General features: G+C 57.0%; 7 protein-coding genes across 7 annotated transcripts; 3 read left to right on the top strand and 4 right to left on the bottom strand.

The window, feature by feature from the left end:
* Nucleotides 1-206: 206 nt before the first annotated feature.
* LTHEOB_11283 (uncharacterized protein) lies at nucleotides 207-668 on the bottom strand (the record flags this gene model as incomplete). Its single annotated transcript, XM_035508022.1, has 2 exons — nucleotides 207-405; nucleotides 460-668. The coding sequence occupies 2 exons, from the start codon at nucleotides 666-668 to the stop codon at nucleotides 207-209; spliced, it is 408 nt and encodes a 135-aa protein (XP_035366664.1).
* A 440-nt stretch (nucleotides 669-1,108) lies between these two features.
* On the top strand, nucleotides 1,109-4,256 carry LTHEOB_11282 (Glycoside hydrolase family; the record flags this gene model as incomplete). The annotated part of the gene is made up of 3 exons (XM_035508021.1): nucleotides 1,109-1,610; nucleotides 1,660-2,630; nucleotides 2,679-4,256. 3 exons carry the CDS (start codon nucleotides 1,109-1,111, stop codon nucleotides 4,254-4,256), a joined length of 3,051 nt encoding a protein of 1,016 aa, XP_035366663.1.
* A 2,810-nt stretch (nucleotides 4,257-7,066) lies between these two features.
* LTHEOB_11281 (uncharacterized protein) lies at nucleotides 7,067-7,972 on the bottom strand (the record flags this gene model as incomplete). Its single annotated transcript, XM_035508020.1, has 4 exons — nucleotides 7,067-7,156; nucleotides 7,247-7,612; nucleotides 7,701-7,903; nucleotides 7,963-7,972. 4 exons carry the CDS (start codon nucleotides 7,970-7,972, stop codon nucleotides 7,067-7,069), a joined length of 669 nt encoding a protein of 222 aa, XP_035366662.1.
* Nucleotides 7,973-8,343: 371 nt separating this feature from the next.
* LTHEOB_11280 (CMP/dCMP deaminase zinc-binding protein) lies at nucleotides 8,344-8,862 on the bottom strand (the record flags this gene model as incomplete). Its single annotated transcript, XM_035508019.1, has 1 exon — nucleotides 8,344-8,862. One exon carries the CDS (start codon nucleotides 8,860-8,862, stop codon nucleotides 8,344-8,346), a length of 519 nt encoding a protein of 172 aa, XP_035366661.1.
* Nucleotides 8,863-9,034: 172 nt separating this feature from the next.
* LTHEOB_11279 (uncharacterized protein) lies at nucleotides 9,035-9,960 on the top strand (the record flags this gene model as incomplete). Its single annotated transcript, XM_035508017.1, has 2 exons — nucleotides 9,035-9,197; nucleotides 9,245-9,960. 2 exons carry the CDS (start codon nucleotides 9,035-9,037, stop codon nucleotides 9,958-9,960), a joined length of 879 nt encoding a protein of 292 aa, XP_035366660.1.
* A 2,050-nt stretch (nucleotides 9,961-12,010) lies between these two features.
* LTHEOB_11278 (uncharacterized protein) lies at nucleotides 12,011-13,387 on the top strand (the record flags this gene model as incomplete). Its single annotated transcript, XM_035508016.1, has 1 exon — nucleotides 12,011-13,387. One exon carries the CDS (start codon nucleotides 12,011-12,013, stop codon nucleotides 13,385-13,387), a length of 1,377 nt encoding a protein of 458 aa, XP_035366659.1.
* Nucleotides 13,388-14,412: 1,025 nt separating this feature from the next.
* Nucleotides 14,413-17,508, bottom strand: LTHEOB_11277 (Proteophosphoglycan ppg1; the record flags this gene model as incomplete). Its single annotated transcript, XM_035508015.1, has 1 exon — nucleotides 14,413-17,508. The coding sequence occupies one exon, from the start codon at nucleotides 17,506-17,508 to the stop codon at nucleotides 14,413-14,415; it is 3,096 nt and encodes a 1,031-aa protein (XP_035366658.1).
* Between the last annotated feature and the right edge of the window lie 1,612 nt (nucleotides 17,509-19,120).

Below are 19,120 nucleotides of genomic sequence, written 5' to 3'. Positions count from 1 at the left end.
TGAGCATTGATTAGATATCAAATACGACAGAAATTGAATGTCCTCGAAGGAACCATATGTTCTTGATCTATCCCGAATGCAGCCCTCGGGTTTCACGCTTCTTGGTATTCCCAAACGCCATACAATGCCCAGGCCAGATGATCACCCCGACGAACGCCTCCCATGCAGTGTTTGATGCGCCCAAACTGAGTATTCGACCTGACACTCTATTTCTTTTCCTTTTCCTTCTTGTCTTTCTTTCCGCCCCTCAGCATTTCCAGGTGCCCGGCCTTCTCAGCAAGTTGCTTCTCAGTCAGAGCAGCCAATCCGGCCGAGTGCTTCTTCAACAGCTTCTTCTGCTGGATGAGTTTCTGCTTCTTCGGGGCGATCTGGCGGCTTCCACGGGGCTTCAGTGCCTGGCTGCCTCTGCCGGGAAACAAAAGTCAGCAAAGCACCGGCGCAGAAACGGCATCGACCTACTTCTTCGCATTGCCGGCGGCGGGCTTCGCCTTCTGCTTGATAGTTCCTTGGGCCATCTTAGGATATGCGACTCGGGCTGGCGGCGAGAGAGGAGACTGGCGGTACGGCAATATTGCTGAGCAAATTGGCGAGGTGAAGCTCGGCGAGACAGGGCCAAAATGTTTCTGCCGCCTGTCGCTCACCGCTCTGTTTTCTTGGCTCGCCGGCATCTGCGGGCAGGCGGGGACGATCAACCCTTCTCCGCCTTTTCGCGAGCCGTGGAACCGCGCCCTCAGTCACGCTCGCATTTACCCGGTGCTCGGGTGAATAGCTCGCGGCACCACGATGAAATGACGACCGGTACAGGCAAAGCTCTGGCGTGTGCCCTCTCCCCCGGACTCCGCATCCGGGGTAAATCCAGCTGCAATTGACTCGCACCATAGTGAGCAGACAAGAAGCCCGGCTCGGCCAAGGCGATCCCTTTGTATTTATCCTGCTCAATATTGCCGGCGTAGCAAAGCGGCGCTGTGCCTGTTCCTGAATCGAAGAGCTGTGGGGGGCCGATGTAGGTCAACGTCACGCGTACTGCATGTCGGCATATATTTACCCTGCCTCCCATAATGTGCTCTCCCCTGGTTGAGCCTCCTTCTCTCCCTCTTGTTTGCCCAACATGTGGCTCCTGATGCGTCTCCTGTCCTTCCTGCTGCTGACCAGGTCCGTCTTTGCCATTGGTCAAAATGCCACCCTTGCTTTCAACGCCTCCACTAGCAGCTATCAGCTTGCGTCCAGGTCTTCGTCCGTGCGCCTCGTTCTTGATGCTGCAGACTGGCCTGGTGTACTGAGAGTCGCCGACGACCTTGCTCTCGACTTTGGACGAGTCACCGGCCTCAATGGTTCGCTTTCGCTTGTCAACAGCGATGCCCCCACCGCAAACGCCTCGGTCATCTTTAATGTCACTGGGAGATCGAGCTGGACAACTGCAACTTCCGCAGCTAACAACAGCAGCTCTGGTGTTATTATTGCCGGAACGCTCGGGAATTCGACTCTCATCCAAAGCCTCATTGATTCTGGCAAGATTGACGTCTCTGCGATTGATGGTCAATGGGAATCCTTCACTTCGCAGCTCGTCGACTCTCCTATGGATGGGGTGTCGAAGGCTCTCGTGATTGCCGGTATGCTACCCTTTGCGATTGTTTGGGCGTGGCTAATGCATGCTCCCAGGAAGTGACAAGCGTGGAACCATTTACGGCCTCTATGACATTTCCGAGCAGATTGGTGTCTCTCCGTGGTATTTTATGGCCGACTCGCCGCCCGCCAGCCACGCCGCCATCTATGCCATGGATACGACGAAAACGCAAGGCCCACCCTCTGTCAAGTACCGTGGTTTTTTCATCAACGATGAAGCCCCCGCCTTGACTGGCTGGATGAACGAACGCTACCCGAAGAGCAAGTACGGCTCGGCCTTCGGCGCCGAGTTCTATGTCATGGTTTTCGAATTGCTGCTCCGCTTGCGTGCGAACTATCTCTGGCCTGCCATGTGGGGATCCATGTTCAACGTCGATGATCCACGCAACCAACCGCTTGCCGACGCATATGGGATCGTAATGGGCACTTCTCACACCGAGCCCATGATGCGTGCTACAAACGAATGGGGCACCTTCGGCAAGGGCCAGTGGCAGTGGAACACCAACAATGCGTCCATCTACCCCTTTTTCGTCGAAGGCGTCGAGCGTGCCAAGCCATATGAGGGCGTGGTGACTATTGGTATGCGCGGTAGCCATGACACGGCCATGAGTGATACTGTCCAGACGTCGATGCTTGAAGACATTGTCGATACTCAGCGGCAAATCTTGACTGACGTCTACGGTAGCGATAGCGCTGTCCCTCAGATGTGGTGCTTGTACAAAGAAGTCCAAGGCTACTACGAAGCTGGAATGAGGGTGCCTGACGATGTCATCTTGTTGTGGGCTGATGATAACTGGGGAAATAACAGGAGGCTACCTGTTGGCAATGAGACCGACAGGCCAGGCGGTGCCGGTGTCTACTACCACTTCGACTATGTGGGTGACCCAAGAAACCACAAGTGGATCAACGCGGTACAGCTTGAGCATACCTGGGAACAGATGCACATGGCGTACGAACGGGGAGCGAAGGAGATGTGGATTGTCAATGTTGGAGACATCAAGCCTTTGGTAAGCGCACCCAAATGTGGCCCAACAGACTTTGCCTAACAAAAACAGGAAATCCCCATCAGCCATTTGTTCGACCTGGCTTACGACATTGACCTCTGGGATGTCAATAGCGTCTCGAAATGGACAGAGCAATTCGCTGCTAGGGAGTTCGGCTCCAGCGTCTCCCAAAGAACCGCCGAGGTCCTCCAAAAGTACGGCACGTTGGTTGCGAAGAGAAAGTACGAGCTCATTGATCCGAGCATTTACAGCCTCATCAATTACGAGGAGGCAGACAACGTGCTAGCCGAGTGGCAGACCCTTGCCAATGACGCTCAAAGCATCTATGACTCTCTACCGGCTAATGCACAACCCGCCTTTTTCCAAATGGTTCTGCATCCCGTTCTGGCCGGCGGTAACGTACATGATCTTCACATCAGTGCCGCAAAGAACCGACTTTACGCGGGACAAGGACGTACAAGCGCGAACGCGTGGGCCCAGAGAGTACTGGACAAATTCAACTTTGACCATGAGCTAACGCAGCGATACAATGAGCTTTTGGGAGGTAAATGGACCCACATGATGGATCAGACGCATTTGGGATATGTCTATTGGCAGCAGCCGATGCGCCAAGTCACCCCACCACTTCAGTATGTCCAATTGTTCGAACGTTCCCTCAGGGGCGACATGGGCGTGTCAGTGGAGGGGAGTAATGCGTCGGTTCCTGGCGACGACCAATACCACAGCCTCTCATCCAATAGTCTTACGCTTCCGCCTATCGACCCTTACAGCTCAGAGCGGTGGATCGATATCTACGCTTCCGGAACAAACGAGTTCTCTTGGAACATATCTGCAGCATCCTGGGTCAAGTTCTCGCAGAGCTCGGGCACTCTTTCACCCACCGGCAATGACACCGACGTGCGTATCTACGTATCCATCGATTGGGCCAACGCCCCCGCCGGCTCCAACACGACCACCATCAAGGTCAGCTCGAGCACCAACTACGGCACGCAATACGGCATGCCGACCGTCATCCTCCCATACAATCACACCGTCGTCCCTTCTTCCTTTACGGCCGGCTTTGTTGAATCCGACAAGCACATCTCCATCGAAGCCGCCCATTACACACGCGTCAGCGGCGCCTCGGACGGATCTGCAGACGCGTACCAAGTCATCCCTTCGTACGGCCGCACCCTCTCCGGCGTCCATCTGGGCGACGTGCTCTCCCCTTCTCTGTCCATCTCCGACGGCGCCCCGGCCCTCGAGTACGACATCTACACCTTCACCTCCCTGGCCGAAAACAACAACAGCCAAACCGCCAACCTGACGCTCTATCTCTCGCCCTCGCTCAACACGAATCCGCAGCGGCCGCTGCGCTACGCCGTCGCCGTCGACGACGACGAGCCGCAGGAGGTTGCGTTCGTGACGGACCAGCCCGAGGGTCAGCTGCCGGTGGACTGGGAGGCTGCCGTCGCGGATGCAGCGTGGATCAGCACCACGGGCAACCACTCGGCGCTGGGCACGGCCGGCGCGCACACGGTCAAGGTGTGGGCGCTTGAGCCGGGAGTCGTCGTGCAGAAGGTAGTGCTGGATTTGGGCGGCGTCAGGGACAGCTACTTGGGCCCGCCTGAGAGCTATAGAGTGCAGTGAATGAGGTCGCATTCATGGTTATAGAGTGGAAGATGTGAAGTGTGATGTGGTGTACTTTTAGTATTTTTTCCCTCCTTGAGCGCATTCGTGCCGCATGAATGGATGGTCATAATTCGTACGTAGTAATTGCAAGGTATCTTGCCGGAAGGTGCATGCTCATTCGAGCATTTAAGCCCATGTGATGACTACAAATTGTAAGGAGCGTGATAGGAAGTCAGCAACGACTATGGAATTTCCTCATGGTCCGGATCTCGGAACGCGCAAAGGTCAGGCCTTGCTGCTTGGTGGGGGGAAATAGCCAACTCAGCAAATCACAGCAGCAGCTGTTTCCGACGCCAACCAGGGAAGAGCCTTGTCTTCGCTGCAAATGGAAGCCTGTAAGACGGAGATGCTTCCTGCTTCTTTGATCGCCTAGAAAACGCTGACCATATTTCAAGCAGGCTAAAGAGCGAAAATGTCGGACAGGTTTCTGCGCCGCACTCAGCCCAGCTGCCACCGGAGAAGTCCGCCACATGACCGCGAAAAATCCGTTACTATTTCTATCGGTCTGCTATTATAACTGGAAGTTTCTATATGGTCTCCGGCCTCGCTCCGGCCATCCAGCTGGCAAACGCAGCTCGGGTGGCAAGCAAACAAGCGAGCAAGCGTCGAGCTGGCAGTCAGTCGACGGTGAGGCGAGCGCACGCAAGGCTCACCGGTGGCCGTGCAGCAAGGTGAGGCGTATACTTTGCCCAAGTATCGAGCGGCACGTTGGGCCGTTTGCGAGGTGGCCAAATGCGGGCGACGCGGCTGGAATGTGCAGAAGAGACCCAGGCTGGGCTTCATCAGGTGCCGGGACATGCATGCGATGACGACAGGCGGCTGCTGACGGGACGAGTGATTGCTCGCTTTCCTCCCGGCTACTTGGTCAGCTCTCGATCGGAGGCACGCGGGATTTGCTGGCGGGAGAGCAGCTGCGGCATGCATGAGCTGCAGCAATCCCGGTCGGTTTCGGCACCGCGTCAAAGCTCCAGCTGCAGCTTCTCTCCCCCCCACCGAAGCTCGATCCCCCTCCACCGTCGAGCTCGTTACCAAATCTGGACAGCTTGCTGGCCTGACATGGCGCCTTCCCAGCTTTCGTTTCTTTCTTTCTCTTTCCCCCCGGCCTTGTCTCACCAGCGGTCTGGTGTCTCTGCAGTCACCCGCCGCGGGGCACCTTCCCACTCGCCTTCTCTTCTCTCCCCTCCTTCCTTCGATTGCCTTTTGCCTCAACTTTCTTCTTTTTTATCCTCCCTACCGTTCGCTCCCCAAGATCCTCATCTTTATTTGTTCTATACACAGGCCTTCACAAGTATTGGCAAAGCACAGGACCTGTCTCCACCCCCAGCTCATCAGGTGTGGGGCTCGTAACTACACCGCTGGCGAGCCTCGCGCCGCTTTGCGCCTCGCGCTGTAGAGCTTGGATTCCTGTGTCGGACCAACTTAAAGCGTTGCCATGCCACTGCGCGCATAAGCTCTCCCATCGGCGCAACGTAAAACGAGATATTTTATCTTCCACAGCGCGCAATCGCTCGACTTGACCAGCTCTGAACGCCAAATAAGACCGCAGAGGCCCTCTGAGAGGAACATCATGGCGCTTTGGAAGAGCAGGACCGTAGAACCGGCTACAGAGATAACAGCGCTGCCGCAACGCATTCGGAGACCAATACCATCCCTCCTCTTCCAATTCCCCCGCAGTTACACTGTCGCCGTCTTGATCACGCTACTACTCCTGAACGTGCTTGAGCATCTCCCCAGGGCGGCGGCACAGGACGTATACGCGCCCTTCTCTGGCGCCATCTATATTGTTGGCGCCGACGGCGTGCAAATTACTCAGGCGTCACCCGCGTACTGTCCGCAGTATGCTGCGCTGAGTTGCAGCGGTATCGGCTATCCAAACTGGTGAGTGATCTATTTGTGAAAATAAGTAATAAGGAAAAGTAGGAAACGAAAACATCATCCCTTCTTTAGCGGTAGGGGATCTTTCGTTGCCAGACGCACTTTCCTGTTACATCCCTCCCTCATCTTCAAAAATGTTAAGCGCACAAGGACTATAGCTGATTGATGAAGGTGTTGCCCCACCGACCACACCTGCCAGTATATCAGCACCTCGAACGTCGTCGGCTGCTGCCCCGCCGGCTCCACCTGCAGCGGCACCGTCAACGCGCAGGCGATTTCGACCGTCACTGTTACCATCATCCAGACGCAGACGCAATATGTTGGTGGAGGCTACGTCCAACCTACTACGACGACCGCTTATGTTGGCGCTGCGGGAAATAACAACAACAATAACAACGATAACAATGACGGTGGCGCCGTGTACGCCGGATACTGCTCGACACTAACCGCTGACGGTCCCGGCTTGCCAACCACGCGCGCCGGCAGCTGTGGGACCATTCTCATAGTCAGTGATGCGTGGAGGGGGGTGCACGTAGGTAGGGGCTGGTACGGGTGGGGAGTGCCGGTTGCGGTGGTTGCGAACGTGTTCCTCGGCGCATGGTTGGCGGGTGCGAGGAGAGTGGGAGCCGGTGTATAGTATGAGGGGCTTGATCGAATAGAAGGAAAGCAATGCACGAAGCTCGTTGAGTTTTTCCACGGGATCCGTGTCAAGAGGTGGGAGGCTGCTGGCGTTATGCGAAATGTCCATGAGGCTTGGGAGGTAATTCTGATGAGATTATGACTTCATGAACAACGCGAAGAAATTCGTGGTAAATACAAGTTAATAGTGGGGAACAAATGCCGTAGACGCTTTCTCATACAGGACAGGTCCATGCTGCTGCTCTGGGTCAGTCTCATTGGTTTCCCATCTTTGCGTCCTCCTCGTCGTTCTTCGGAACGCCGACCATTTTCGGGACGCTGACTGCGTTGAGTCGACGGAAAGCCTGCGCGGAGAAAGGAGAGAGGTCAGTACAGCAACATTCACCTCACAGAGACAAGAAAAGGGTCTTAACAGCGGCCGTCGCCGTACGCACCAACCACGGTGTCGACCACCACGCCCAGCTGGCCGTCCACCAAGCCCAGGCGAAGGCGTAGTTGGCCCACCAGAAGGGGCTGGCCAACTGCCAGACGGTACTCACATTGGCGATGCTGCTGTCGGGCAGGCTGCCGTCCCAGCGGTCCTCGACCTTGGTGATGGTGCCGGCGCTGTCGGTGGCGATGCTGACGACCGAGTTGATGGTCGTCTCTTTCTGGATGCCCTTGACCACGTAGCGCGTCTTCAGCGACATCAGGATGGGGTTGCCCGCCGACGTCACTTCGTGATGCAGCCGCTCGATCTCGCTGAAAGCGGCTTTGAGGCCGTACTGCAGCGGGGAGAGAAGGGAGAGGAAGAGGTTAGTCTTCAAGGCTTGGAAGTGGAAAGCGTTGCTTGTGCTTGTTCCTTTTGTTTCAAGGAGAAAGGGGAGGTGAGAGACAGGAGGAATTTACCCATTGTGGCTCATATTGCTTCCTGCCACGTGCCTGGGTGATGGGATCCTCGAAGACGGCTTCATCGGACCACAGGCGGAGCTTCGGTAGGGATGGCTTGCCGGCAAAGAGGTCGAGAATACTACCGACGATGACCTTCTGTTCGGACGACAACTCGACGCCCGGTGCAGTTTTGATGTCAGTATTTTCGATTTTCAGGTCGTCTTCAAGGAAGATCAGTCAGTATGAGCTGAGATGGTATCCCTTTCTGGGGTTTACGAACTAGTTGCCATGGTGCGAGCTTGCGATATAGGCGCGTATTGCACTCGGATGGGCAGGACAAGGGATCTTGCAAAAGTTCGGAGGGGCCGTTGTACGAATGGGCGCATCGGGCAGGATGGTTGAGTAGACGGTGAAGAGTCAAGGGAGTAAGAGGCGTGACAGAGTTATACTCCCTTTGTGCTGTACGTCAGAGGGGCAGAGCTGATTGCCGAAAATGGATTAGGCCAAAGGAAAGTCGTGACGCAATTCTGCTCTCCGCAGCGGAATTTCCGCACGTATTGAATACAGACTCAAGGGCAGGATCCAAACGGGCGTTTTTGGCGTAAAAAAAATCAAATGTTCATTTGATGGTATCGTCGTGGCTGCTCACTTACTGGCGGGATCAGGCTTTCTCGTGGCCAGCCGTAGCAACAGCCAGGATGTCCTCTTCTAACCCTGGGACATGGACGCATTCAATGCCCTGCTCCTCCAGCTTTGCTCTTCCGACATTTTCTCCGACGAACTTCTCGGGCTCCTTAACGCCGAGGTAAACCTTTCTTATGCCCTTGCCCGCGCTCTTGGTTCGGAGGATGCGGTCGACGCACGGAAGGTTCCCGCTCAGCCTCACTCCGCACGGCTCCATTGTAGTGTAGATGACAGCATGGTCTGGGAGCACCTCGCCTACACGCTCCTCAGAGAGGTTGTGGGCCGAGGCAAACTTTTGCAGGGCGCATTGCTCTGCATGCGTGTTTCCCTCAAGCTCGAGGGTGTAGCCAGTGGCTAAAATGCTCCCGTCGCTCTCGTCGACGAGAACGGCGCCAACACAGAAGTTGGTGGGCTTTGGGGGAGACTTCTTTGCTTCGGCGAGGGCCAATCGCATGTATGCCGAGTAATCGGTCGGCGAGGACGGTTTGATCGACATGATGAGTGGTGAAGAACGACTTTTATTACGATGTTGTAGTGGTTCTGCGGGGGTCAGGCGGTTGAGACGCGTTTTGATGATTACGTCGATCGGACCGCGCGACGCGTCTTCCTCATCTCATCCACAACGCACCGACCGCATCCCCACCACATCCATCCTCACACTTGTCAGCATGCCTAGGAAGCAGAAGAAGCAAACCGAGGATATCGAGGACCTCATAGATGAGGAGCCGCCCAAATCCATCGATCCGTACGATGTTTTGGGCGTTGCTAAAGATGCAACACCCGACCACATCAAGAGCGCATACCGCAAAGCTGCCCTGAAGCATCATCCAGGTCAGTATGCACGCTGCACGAGATGCATCCTTCTAATGATCTGTCAGACAAGGCCGAGGACAAGCAGGCCGCGCACACAAAGTTCCAGGAAATAGCTTTCGCTTACGCTATTCTCTCCGATCCTCGTCGTCGCTCACGCTACGATACCACCGGTCGCACCGAAGAAACCGTCGACCTGGAGGATGACGACTTCAACTGGGTCCAATACTACAAGGAGCAGTTCGAGGGCATAGTGACGGCCGAGGCCATTGAGAAGTTCAAGAACGAGTACAAAGGCGGTGATGAGGAGAGGAATGACCTCATCGATGCCTACAACAAGTTCAAGGGCAATATGAACAAAATCTACGAAGTTGTCATGCTCAGCAACCCGCTCGAGGATGAAGATCGCTTCCGAGATATCCTTGACGCCGCCATCGCAGATGGAACCGTGCCTGCCCTCAAGAAGTACACCGAGGAGTCGGAGAAGAGCCGTCGGGACAGGATTAAGAAGGCAAAGAAAGAGGCCGAAGAAGCTGACGATGCTGCAAAGGAAATGGCGGGCCCCAAAAAGAAGCAGAAGAAGGCACAGGGCGGCGATCTGGGCGACCTCGCAGCTCTGATCCAGCAGCGTCAGAAAGGTCGCTCCGAATCCTTCTTCGACCAGCTAGAGGCAAAGTATGCACCTGATTCCAAAAAGGGCAAGAAGCGAGCCCCGCCGTTGGACGAGCCACCCGAGGAAGCGTTCCAGCGGACGGCTTCTCGGGCCAAGAAGGGCAAGAAATGAGCAGATATCTATCTTCCCGTGAAGAATGGTACCCACTGTTTACCTTAACTTCATTTTCCCTCGCCCTGGGTCGCGAGCCTAGCTTCTGCGTCGCGTGGGAAAGAAGGAGAGACCACGCCGACGGGATGGACCTCGCACTAGCCAAGCATGGGGTGCACAAATATAGACCAAATATACCGGAAAAGGCGACGGCAGCACTCCCCTCCCCTGTGTGTAACAGCAGGCGTCAGAATAGACTGGAACCCCGGCATTCACAACCTTGACCCCCACATTCTTGATTCCTGCCAAGCACATCTGTCTGCAAACGTCATCCCTCCCAGACAGACCGCCATCCAATCGTAAGTGGCGCAGCTACAGACGCATCGACGGCTTGGAAGTGTTGGATTCCCCCCCCCCCCCCCCCCTCGGGAGCGTTTTGAAACGTCCATTTGCTTCTCACGACACTGGATGGCGGAAGCAAGGAGGCACAAGTCTGGCAGTTGGCGTTGTATGACAGAATCCAAGGAATCGTTCGATGCGAGTTGTCGGGGTGCGGATGACTTTCGAGTTGGGTAGGGGCAAAAATTCGAAATTAGCTTTCCATTCCTCATCCTTCGCCCTCTTATATCTCGATGCCATGCAGGACTATCCTCCTCCATCACCCGGAGAAGAGTTTCCATCATGAAAGCGCTCTATTTCGTCTTGGCATCGTTTCAGTTGTCCCTGGCTGCGCCGGCCGTGCCAGCGGAACCTGACGCCGAATGCGCGTGCCCTATGCCTCTATGCCCGCCTAGTCAACCAGAAGTACGCAGCTTGCCTCATGCTTACCCGCGCTTTTCTGACTGTATCCTAGCGCTGTGAGTGCCAGAATGCAGCGATTTCGGCCTGCTGGGACAACCAGCTCAGCGAGGGCAAAGTCTGTCCAGCGCCTGCTCTGAAGGTAAGCCGCAATGTTTCATCTTTCAGCTTGCTCACAATCAACAGGACTGCGGCTCTATCTCCACGTCACTCTCAACTAGCACTCTACCGACATCCCCGGCCCGCCGCGAGCTAGTGGCAGCACCATCAGCAAGTTGTTCATGCGAGCCGGTCTTTTGTGCGCAAATTTGGCCTCAAGTACGTCTGGCAGCCTCACCGGGTTCAGGAAATGGTATTAACGGTGCCAGTCATGCCGCTGCTCCAACAGCGCGAAAGTCAGCTGTTACCAGAGTTGTGGCGGGGTTGCACCAGCACTTCAGAACTGTGGCGACACTCCAGAACAAAGTGCTGTGTTGTATGGTGCATTCGCCCAACCATCGCAAACGGCACCAGTCTTTCCAACGAACCCGGGCCCCGTCTTAGTTTCTTCTTTGCCGGCTGTGGAGTCAATGCTATCATCATCGTCATCAGAGGTCTCGGAATCTACCTTGAGCTTTGAACGACCATCTACAATTCCATCGCCCCCTTCTGAGCCGGAGGAACCTTCATGTCAATGTGAGCCGACGTTCTGCGTCGCATCCTGGCCTGCTGTATGTTCGCCGCTAGCAATTATTGGAATTGGTGGGCTGACAAATTGTCTCAGGGGTGTCACTGTCAGAACAGAGGCGCACTTGACTGTTACGACAAGTGTGGGGGAACGTATCCTACGCTACAGGTATGTTGCACGTTTTCAACGGCACTTTAATAGGTGCACTGACGTAATAATAATAGGACTGCGGCGCTGATCCCAACGCCTTTTCGCCTCCTAGCCTGGAAGATTTGCCCCAGGTTACTCCCGCGGGAATTCCGCCAGATACGGCTGTGACACCACAGGCCGAATGCCAACAATGTCATCCAGTATTCTGTGCTCAAAGCTGGCCTCTTGTGGGTACTTGGGCTCCTGAAAAAGAAAGTTATAGTATTGACTCGACCTAGAGCTGCCTATGCAGTAACCAAGCTGCCAGTGATTGCGCGGCACTGTGTGGCCGGCCTACACCACAATTATTGGTGAGTTTTTGCAATTCAGCTCTTCACTCGCATCCTGACTAGGATACAGGACTGCAATGCAGCTGATCCGGAAACCCTCGACGCGACCCTCCCTGACCTATTCGACATGATCCCCGATCCAAACGACATTCCAATCATCTTCACCAACCTCATCCCAGACCTTCCGGATCCTTTGGAGCTTCCGTTGTACCTGGAGAACCTTCCCGATTACATCAACGACCTCACAGATGACGAACCCTGGTCCGAGACGCATACTTGGTATTCCTTCTTCACGCCCGCAGCGACGTCGCTCATTGACCAGCTCGCTTCGAACATTGCCCCAGCATTCACAGGTCTTCCCGATGCGCCGCTAACATTCCCCAACGAAGAAAGAGCGGCGGCTGCACCAAGCATCAGCGGGGCCGCTGCTGAGAACTACCACGTCTGCGGACATCGTGCTGCAGTACCGTGTCCGACTGGCTACAACTGCGTCAGACGACCCGGTGCGAGCTGCGGTCCGGAGCTCGACTGCGGTGGATACTGCGTCGACGTGCTCAACGGCGTCACTCTTCTGGCCGACGCGGCGACATCGACCCAAAGCGACAACACCACCCCTCTGGAGTTCAGCCAGATCACGGATTTCTATCCCACCAACACCCTCGTCACCTCCAGGAGGGGCAACGTGATGCTTCCGCCCCGCCAAGTGGCCGCCCCGGAATCAGTGGGAACGGAAGAGCCAGCAAGCACGGCGACGAGCGTATTCCCGCCGATCCCTTGCGGCGAGGGCTACCCGCCGTGCGACCCGGGCCTCCAGTGCGTCGACATCTTCGTCAGCGGCATCGGCTTCGCCGAGAAGCGCAGCTACTGCGCCGCCGTGACCCCTGGCGACGTGTCCCCTCCGTCATCCCCGCTCGCCTCCTCCCCGATCGCTTCTCTGGACAGCGACAACGCCCCCAGTCCCACACACTACCCGTGGCCCGACACCGCCTGGCCTGGCCCGATAACGACGCTGTACCCAATGTTCGGCCCGGGCCCCGTCGGCCTCTCCAACTACCACCCCTCCTCCTCCACCGAAGAAGCGTCACCCGCCGCCGCCTCCTCCCCGGCCCTCGCCCCAGTCCCCAACGGCGGCGCCCACCCAAACATCGTCCCCTACCCCATCGTCCCTCCCCCCATCGGCCCCGGCTCCAGCCCAGTAGCATCCAGCCCCCCAGCCTCCACCCCGACCGAGCCAGCCCCTACGACGCTGCAGTGCGGCGGCCCCACCAACGAGACGTGCCCGTCCGGCTTCACGTGCGTGCGCGACCTGGACGCCACCGCTGAGAGCCCGACGGGCGGCTGCGGGCCGGCCTGCGGCGAGCTGGGCGTGTGCATCGTGCCGGAGCGCTGCGGCGGCTTCGCCGGCATCCCGTGCAGCGAGCCCGGGCGCACCTGCGTCGACGATCCGGACGACGGCTGCGACCCCCTGTCCGGCGGCGCGGATTGCATGGGGATCTGTGTCTAAAGAAGGAAGGAAGGAAGGAGGGAGGGAGGAAGGAAGGAAGGGGACGAAGGAACGAAGGAAGGCGGAGAGGAAGGAGGGGGGAGGGGGGAGGAGAAGATAAAGAAGACAGAGCATACTGCCTCTGACTGCTGACCTATCCCGTGCGGCTGATGCAGACTATGATACTGAGTATTGTGTGGGCTATCTTCCTGCCGTTCTAGGGTTCCAGCTGTGGAGGCGTAAGTGATAGGGAAGCCGTAGATGGGACATGCGTGACAAAGGTGCGATGGTCTAGCGTGCATTAGTATAAAGGACAAGTCCGGTAGGTGCGATCAGATTGAACAATTTCGGTTACTTTGCTCTGCTCTCACAAAATGTGACATTGAATACCGTGTAAAGTTATTGATATTGCTACATTAGATTGCACACCAAGGAAAATAAGTCCTAGCTACTTTTCGTGATCCAAACCCCGAAAGGGCCCTGTGGATCAGATGCATGTCAACTGACATGTCTTGCTCAAATAGAACACCTACGATGGTAATATAGTGCCGAAATGCGCAGAAAAAAGGGCGATCCAAGCAAAGGGAAAAAGAGAGTCTCGGAAGAAGCCTCACTAAATAGTATCCCACATGACGCCATCGCTGAAGAAGAAACGCAGTGTCTATGCCACGAGGCAAAATTAGAAAAGAGTGTGCAAGGAAATTGGTAAGGAAAAGTGATCCCGCCGAGGATCAAATGAAAACAGGCGGGAGATGTGGTATCCCGAGAGACGTTACAAAATCAGTAACTGAAAGACATCAAATGCAGAATGCAAAACAAAAGGGAAAGAAATCGTGGTGGTGGTGCGGGCTGCAGCAGGCAGATCCTGCCTCGCTTTCAAGAGTAGAAAGCCCCTCAACATCCTCAATCGTGCAAAAAGCCAATCATCTTGCTGCTAAATGCAATCTCCTGTTTTCGTTCCAACGTGAATTACCGCAACCAAGACCACTTCATAAAAAAATCATCAAGAGAGAAAGGTATACGAAGAAAATCGAGCGGTCGCGAAATCAACCGTAGAATTCACCGCGGGAGCCACCAAGGCTGCTCCACGCAGCAAGGACGTCATCGCAAACGCTGCTCCTCTGAGCAATAGCAGCACTAGACATGGGAGTCACCGAAAGCCTGTCTCCAGCATCACTCCTGGCGCCACTCTTGCTGCTGACGTGGCTCGTGGTGCTGTTCTGCCTGCTCAAACGCTGCTTCGTGGTCGACGAAACCGAGGTGCGCGAGCTGCCCAAAATGTGCGAAGAGCGCGATTTGCGGACTTGGCTGATGACTGCGCCTACGTCAACCTCGGCGTCCCAGTCCCATTCACCCTCACCAGGCCGAGCACGGCTCTTGCTTGACGCCGCCGAAGACACCGAGTGCACATCATCCTGCTGAATCGAAATTCCAGGCTTGGGGAACGCCATGATCGAGGACGTGCGGGGCGGGACAACAAAGTTGGAGGCTGCTGTCTCTCCCGTCGTTTCTGCGCAAGGGGCGGCGATATTGGCTCCAGAGCTAGCAGTGCGCCGGCGGCTGTGGCTACGGGCCCTATCGATACCGTGGGTAGCACGGGCGCCGTCCATGTCTTCGGCGTGCTTGGTAACTACGCGCGCTCTCTCCTTGCCCTTGTGGATCATGGTGAAATCAGACGACGGATGATGGTGGTGGTGGGCATTGTGAATCGAGTCCTGGTCAGTACCGAAACTGGCTTCACTGCCACCGATAGAGCTGCCAGCAACCTTGACGTGAAGGTCGCCGTGGGGGCCGGGACCCGGCGTGACGGGCGAGGGAATCGTGTCAGTGTGCGAGGCAGTGGCGGGGAAATTAGGAGAGTCAGGTGGCGAAGGGAAGACCTCCAGCGGAGAGAAAAGAGCAGGAGACAGCTGAGGGGCTTGCGACATGATTCGCTGCACAGGGCGCGATCGCGGCGAAGAGAAAACCGAGGAGGCGGACGTGATTGAACTCGAAGCAGGTGACCTGAGTAGTGCTTCGTTCGCCGTAGGTGGGGCCCGGTTCTTCTTATCAGACCGTGATTGCGGCACGTAGGTTGCATTAGAAAGCGTTTCCAAAGTCGATGAAGAAGTCTCTGTTTCTGCCGCCGTGGTCTGAGAGTGAAACGACTTCTTAGAATGCCTCCGGTCACTGTCGGCGAGGCTCTGCTTGCTCGAGTATTCCGAAATGGGGCTATCCATCGACATGTAGTGGTGTTCAGCCCTGATGGCCGATCGATAACCATCCGTGAAGCTCTGCTTTGCCATGGCGGCACGTTTCCTACGCATGAGTTCCAAGAGCACCTCCTCTTCTTCAGTGACAGCCATGAGCTTGTGACCCAGATGTCTGGGCTCGCTCTTGGATGTCCTTCCGCTCCTAATGCTACTCGTGTCCTTGTCCTCGAAGGACACATTGCTAATGCTTCCACTGTAGCGTTTCGAATCGCCGTCCAGATCCTCTGGGATTGCAGAAACCTGCCGGGCGTGTCGAGAGCCGCGTCTGCCGGCACTTCGGGAATTGGAATGTCTGGGGAGAAGCAAGTTCGTCTGGCTGGAGGCGGCAGTAGTCGGGGACAGCATGACATCGATAGTGGTACCGGTCCCTGAGGACTGCACACTAGTCCCAGATGCCGTAGTCATGCGTCTTCCGGTGCGGGTTTGACGGGGTCTGATATCGAACGCTTGGGCCCTACCAATCAAGATCTCGCCTTCGGTGTCGGTAGACATGGCAAGACTGTCGCGGATGATTGGCAGACTGGTACCGCTGCTCCTAGGATCACTCTCGTCTTCTGACGAAGAAAGTGACAGAACGCTGTCACCTTTCAGGTCCCTGCTGGATATTTTGCTCGTGTTGGTCCGGCCCGTTTTGTGGCTCGCCAGAGAAGCCTGACTAGGTTGAGCCCGGACATGAGGCTTGTCGGAAGACCGGCTATCCACACCAGTCTGATGATAGTCGGAGCGATAGCGGTAGCTTTGGTGGTCTGCGTGCAGCTCGTTTGAATATCCATGCTTTGAAGCATACGAGCGGTCCGCGGCATAAGCACGGTCGTCGGCTGGATAGGAGGGTTGCTTGGGCGCGGCCTTGTTGTGTGAAGGCTTACGGCCGTGCCGAGGGGGAGACTCTCGTCGTCGGTGATCGTGCTGTGATGGCTGTCGCTGGGGCAAGGATCGAGATTCTTGAGGCCTTGCGCTCGCTCGCACCGGTGGCGTCTCCACCTCCTCCTCTTCCTCCTCTTCGTCGTCGTCACTAATGCCATCGAACCAATGCTGAATGCCTGGCGGGGGTCTTCGCCTGTTGACCTTGGCGTTGTCGAACGGAGCCTTGTAAGCGCGGTCCTTGGCAGCCTGGGCTCTCCCTTCACGAAGGGTGTCGCTGGTCTTGGTGCTCGAGACAGAAGGAGCTCTATTGTGGGACGACGTGGTAGGCGAGGTCAGAGGGCGCGAGAAATGCGTCGAGGTGCTCGACATGGGCATGGGAGAGCTAACGAACTTGGTAGGGGAGAGAAGCTGTTGATCATTGTTGTCTCTGGACTTGGGGGCTTTGGGGAACAGCTTGGACAGATCGAGGCGGGCGGGGATTCTCTTCTTCTTGCCCGACTCAAGGTCGCCGCTACGGATGGACTCGCGCAGACTCTCCTGGTCCAGGCTCTGCGAGGAGTGCAAGGCAGGGTGACCTTTGCGTAACACACCATCGTGGTGGGAGCGCATGGTGGAAGAAGAGCCTCGGGATTGCAACTTCCTGCTGTGCGTGGAACTGGTGACGGAAGCGGAACGGTCCTTGCTGCGGGTGGAGGGTTGATCCTGGTGGAAGCGGGGATTGGGTGGTACGAGGTGGCCGTCGTCATTGTAAAGCGAGCCCTTGCGTTCGTCGGCGAGGGTGAAGCTCATGTAGCTTTTCTTGGTCTCCAGCGACGGAGTGGCCGAATTGTTGCGGGGGACGCCGCTGGCAGACGAGTAGCTCCCTTGGCGGTGGCCCGGCAGGCCGGTGCCCAAGAGACGCTCTGCCTTGGAGGAGGGTTGTTGGTAGTCATAGTCGGGAGCGGCGGCGGGCTCCAAGTGATGGTCCCGCTCGCCGTGGGCGCGGCGGCCGGGCAAGGGGAAGGCGAACTTCGAGGCGCGACCCATTGGGGGAGAGAGCGATGGCAGAATGAAAGCAGAGTGGAAACGAGCGTGTAGATATCAAGTACGGTTCAGGCTCTGGTCGCGTTTCAGCAGGGTGCAGTGCGGCCGTTGCGCGAGTCGGACATACCTGGACTGGACGTGCATTTTCGCAGACCTGCTTCTCGAAGGGTGACACCGGCGGCAGGTCAGGCTCGAACGATGGGAACGGCGCGCATGTCTGTACGATGGGGAGAGATGGACCCCGACCCGAGGACGAGGATGCGACGAGCTTGGACGCAATCTGACGAAGGCGGAAGCTAGTGGGGACAGCAGGTGCAGGAGCAGGTGCAGAAGCTGCTGCTTAACAATGCACAATGCGCTGTCCTGGAGGAGCAGCAGCCGGGGTGGGCGGGCGCGGGCCTGATGCGCGCTGGATCGACGGGCGCAGGGCGGCAGGGCTCGCAGGGCTCGCGGGCGCATTGAAGCAATAGAGCGCTCAAATTGATCAATATAGAGAGCCGAGCAGCCCGCGCCTGGGGCTCAGGGGCACGCAGCCGCGGATCGCCGAGTCCAAGCGCCGCACATGCACTCCCGCCTGCCAGGCCATTCCCTGCGCCGCACCTGCCGTGCCACCTCTGCTGCACTGCGCTCCCACCTCACGAAGCCAGCCGCACACTAGGTCTGCGCCGGCCGTCCCTTGCGTTAGCAGCCAGCCGCGCCCGCTGATTCGCCGTCCGCCCTGTCGGTGTCAGCCTGTGCCGGCGCTGCCGCCAACTGCCATCGCTACCACTCCACGGCCGCTGCGCAGTCGACCGCCAGACGCTCCGGCGCCAAAAGGGCAGCACCAACAGCCCTGTGCGCCTGCTATCGCTGATTCTGAAGATCGCTCCCCGTCGCGCGCCGCCGGACTCCCGCCTGCTGCGCGATCCTCGTATGCGAAATGACGCCGTCGCCAAAGCCACTCCACAAATCCAAATCTTTGGCTCCGGGCCCGTGAGTCGCGAGGGAAGCTCTTCTCGGCAGGCCTCGGCCAGCGAGGCGGCCGCCACAAATGCCATCTCCTGCTCGACCTGCCTACATCAACGGCCGCCGCGTAACCCCTGGAGCTGGCCTGCCGATGCCGCCGGCAGCTGGCTTTCCAGACTGATCATATCACGCCTCCTATGATCTCCGATTGAGTCGATAGTCCCGAGCAGATCGCCTCTGCGCGTAAATCTCATTTTGCTCCGGACAGGGATCATCGCGCTGTCAAAAGCCACTGCCAATGACGACAGAGGACACCGTACGTGCGCCGACTCATCCATCACCACCTCTTCATTGCTTCATGCTCCTTTTCGTCGCTACCCCACAGTCCAATGCCTCGAGCCCCATCGGGTCCGCCCCACGTGCATTCGTGGCTACCTAATCGGGCAACCCTAATCTTGCGTCCCTGGAAAAAGGAAATATCACTGAGATCTGGCACTACACCATGCTCGTTCAATGCCGTCACATGGACACCAACGGAAAAAAACAACGTCCCTCTTGCGGTTGCAACGTCCCTTCCTGAGTCGCCACCACTGGATCCCCGCGCTGCACAGCTTCGTTCATGTTTGTCTCGCCCTCACCGCCCGCCCACCCGTTCCACCATCCCCTGCCC

The sequence above is a fragment of the Lasiodiplodia theobromae genome, assembly GCF_012971845.1.
Source record: "Lasiodiplodia theobromae strain AM2As chromosome Unknown scaffold_46, whole genome shotgun sequence".
In the NCBI taxonomy this organism is placed as follows: domain Eukaryota; kingdom Fungi; phylum Ascomycota; class Dothideomycetes; order Botryosphaeriales; family Botryosphaeriaceae; genus Lasiodiplodia; species Lasiodiplodia theobromae.
This window is presented reverse-complemented; position numbering and strand designations above follow the sequence as displayed.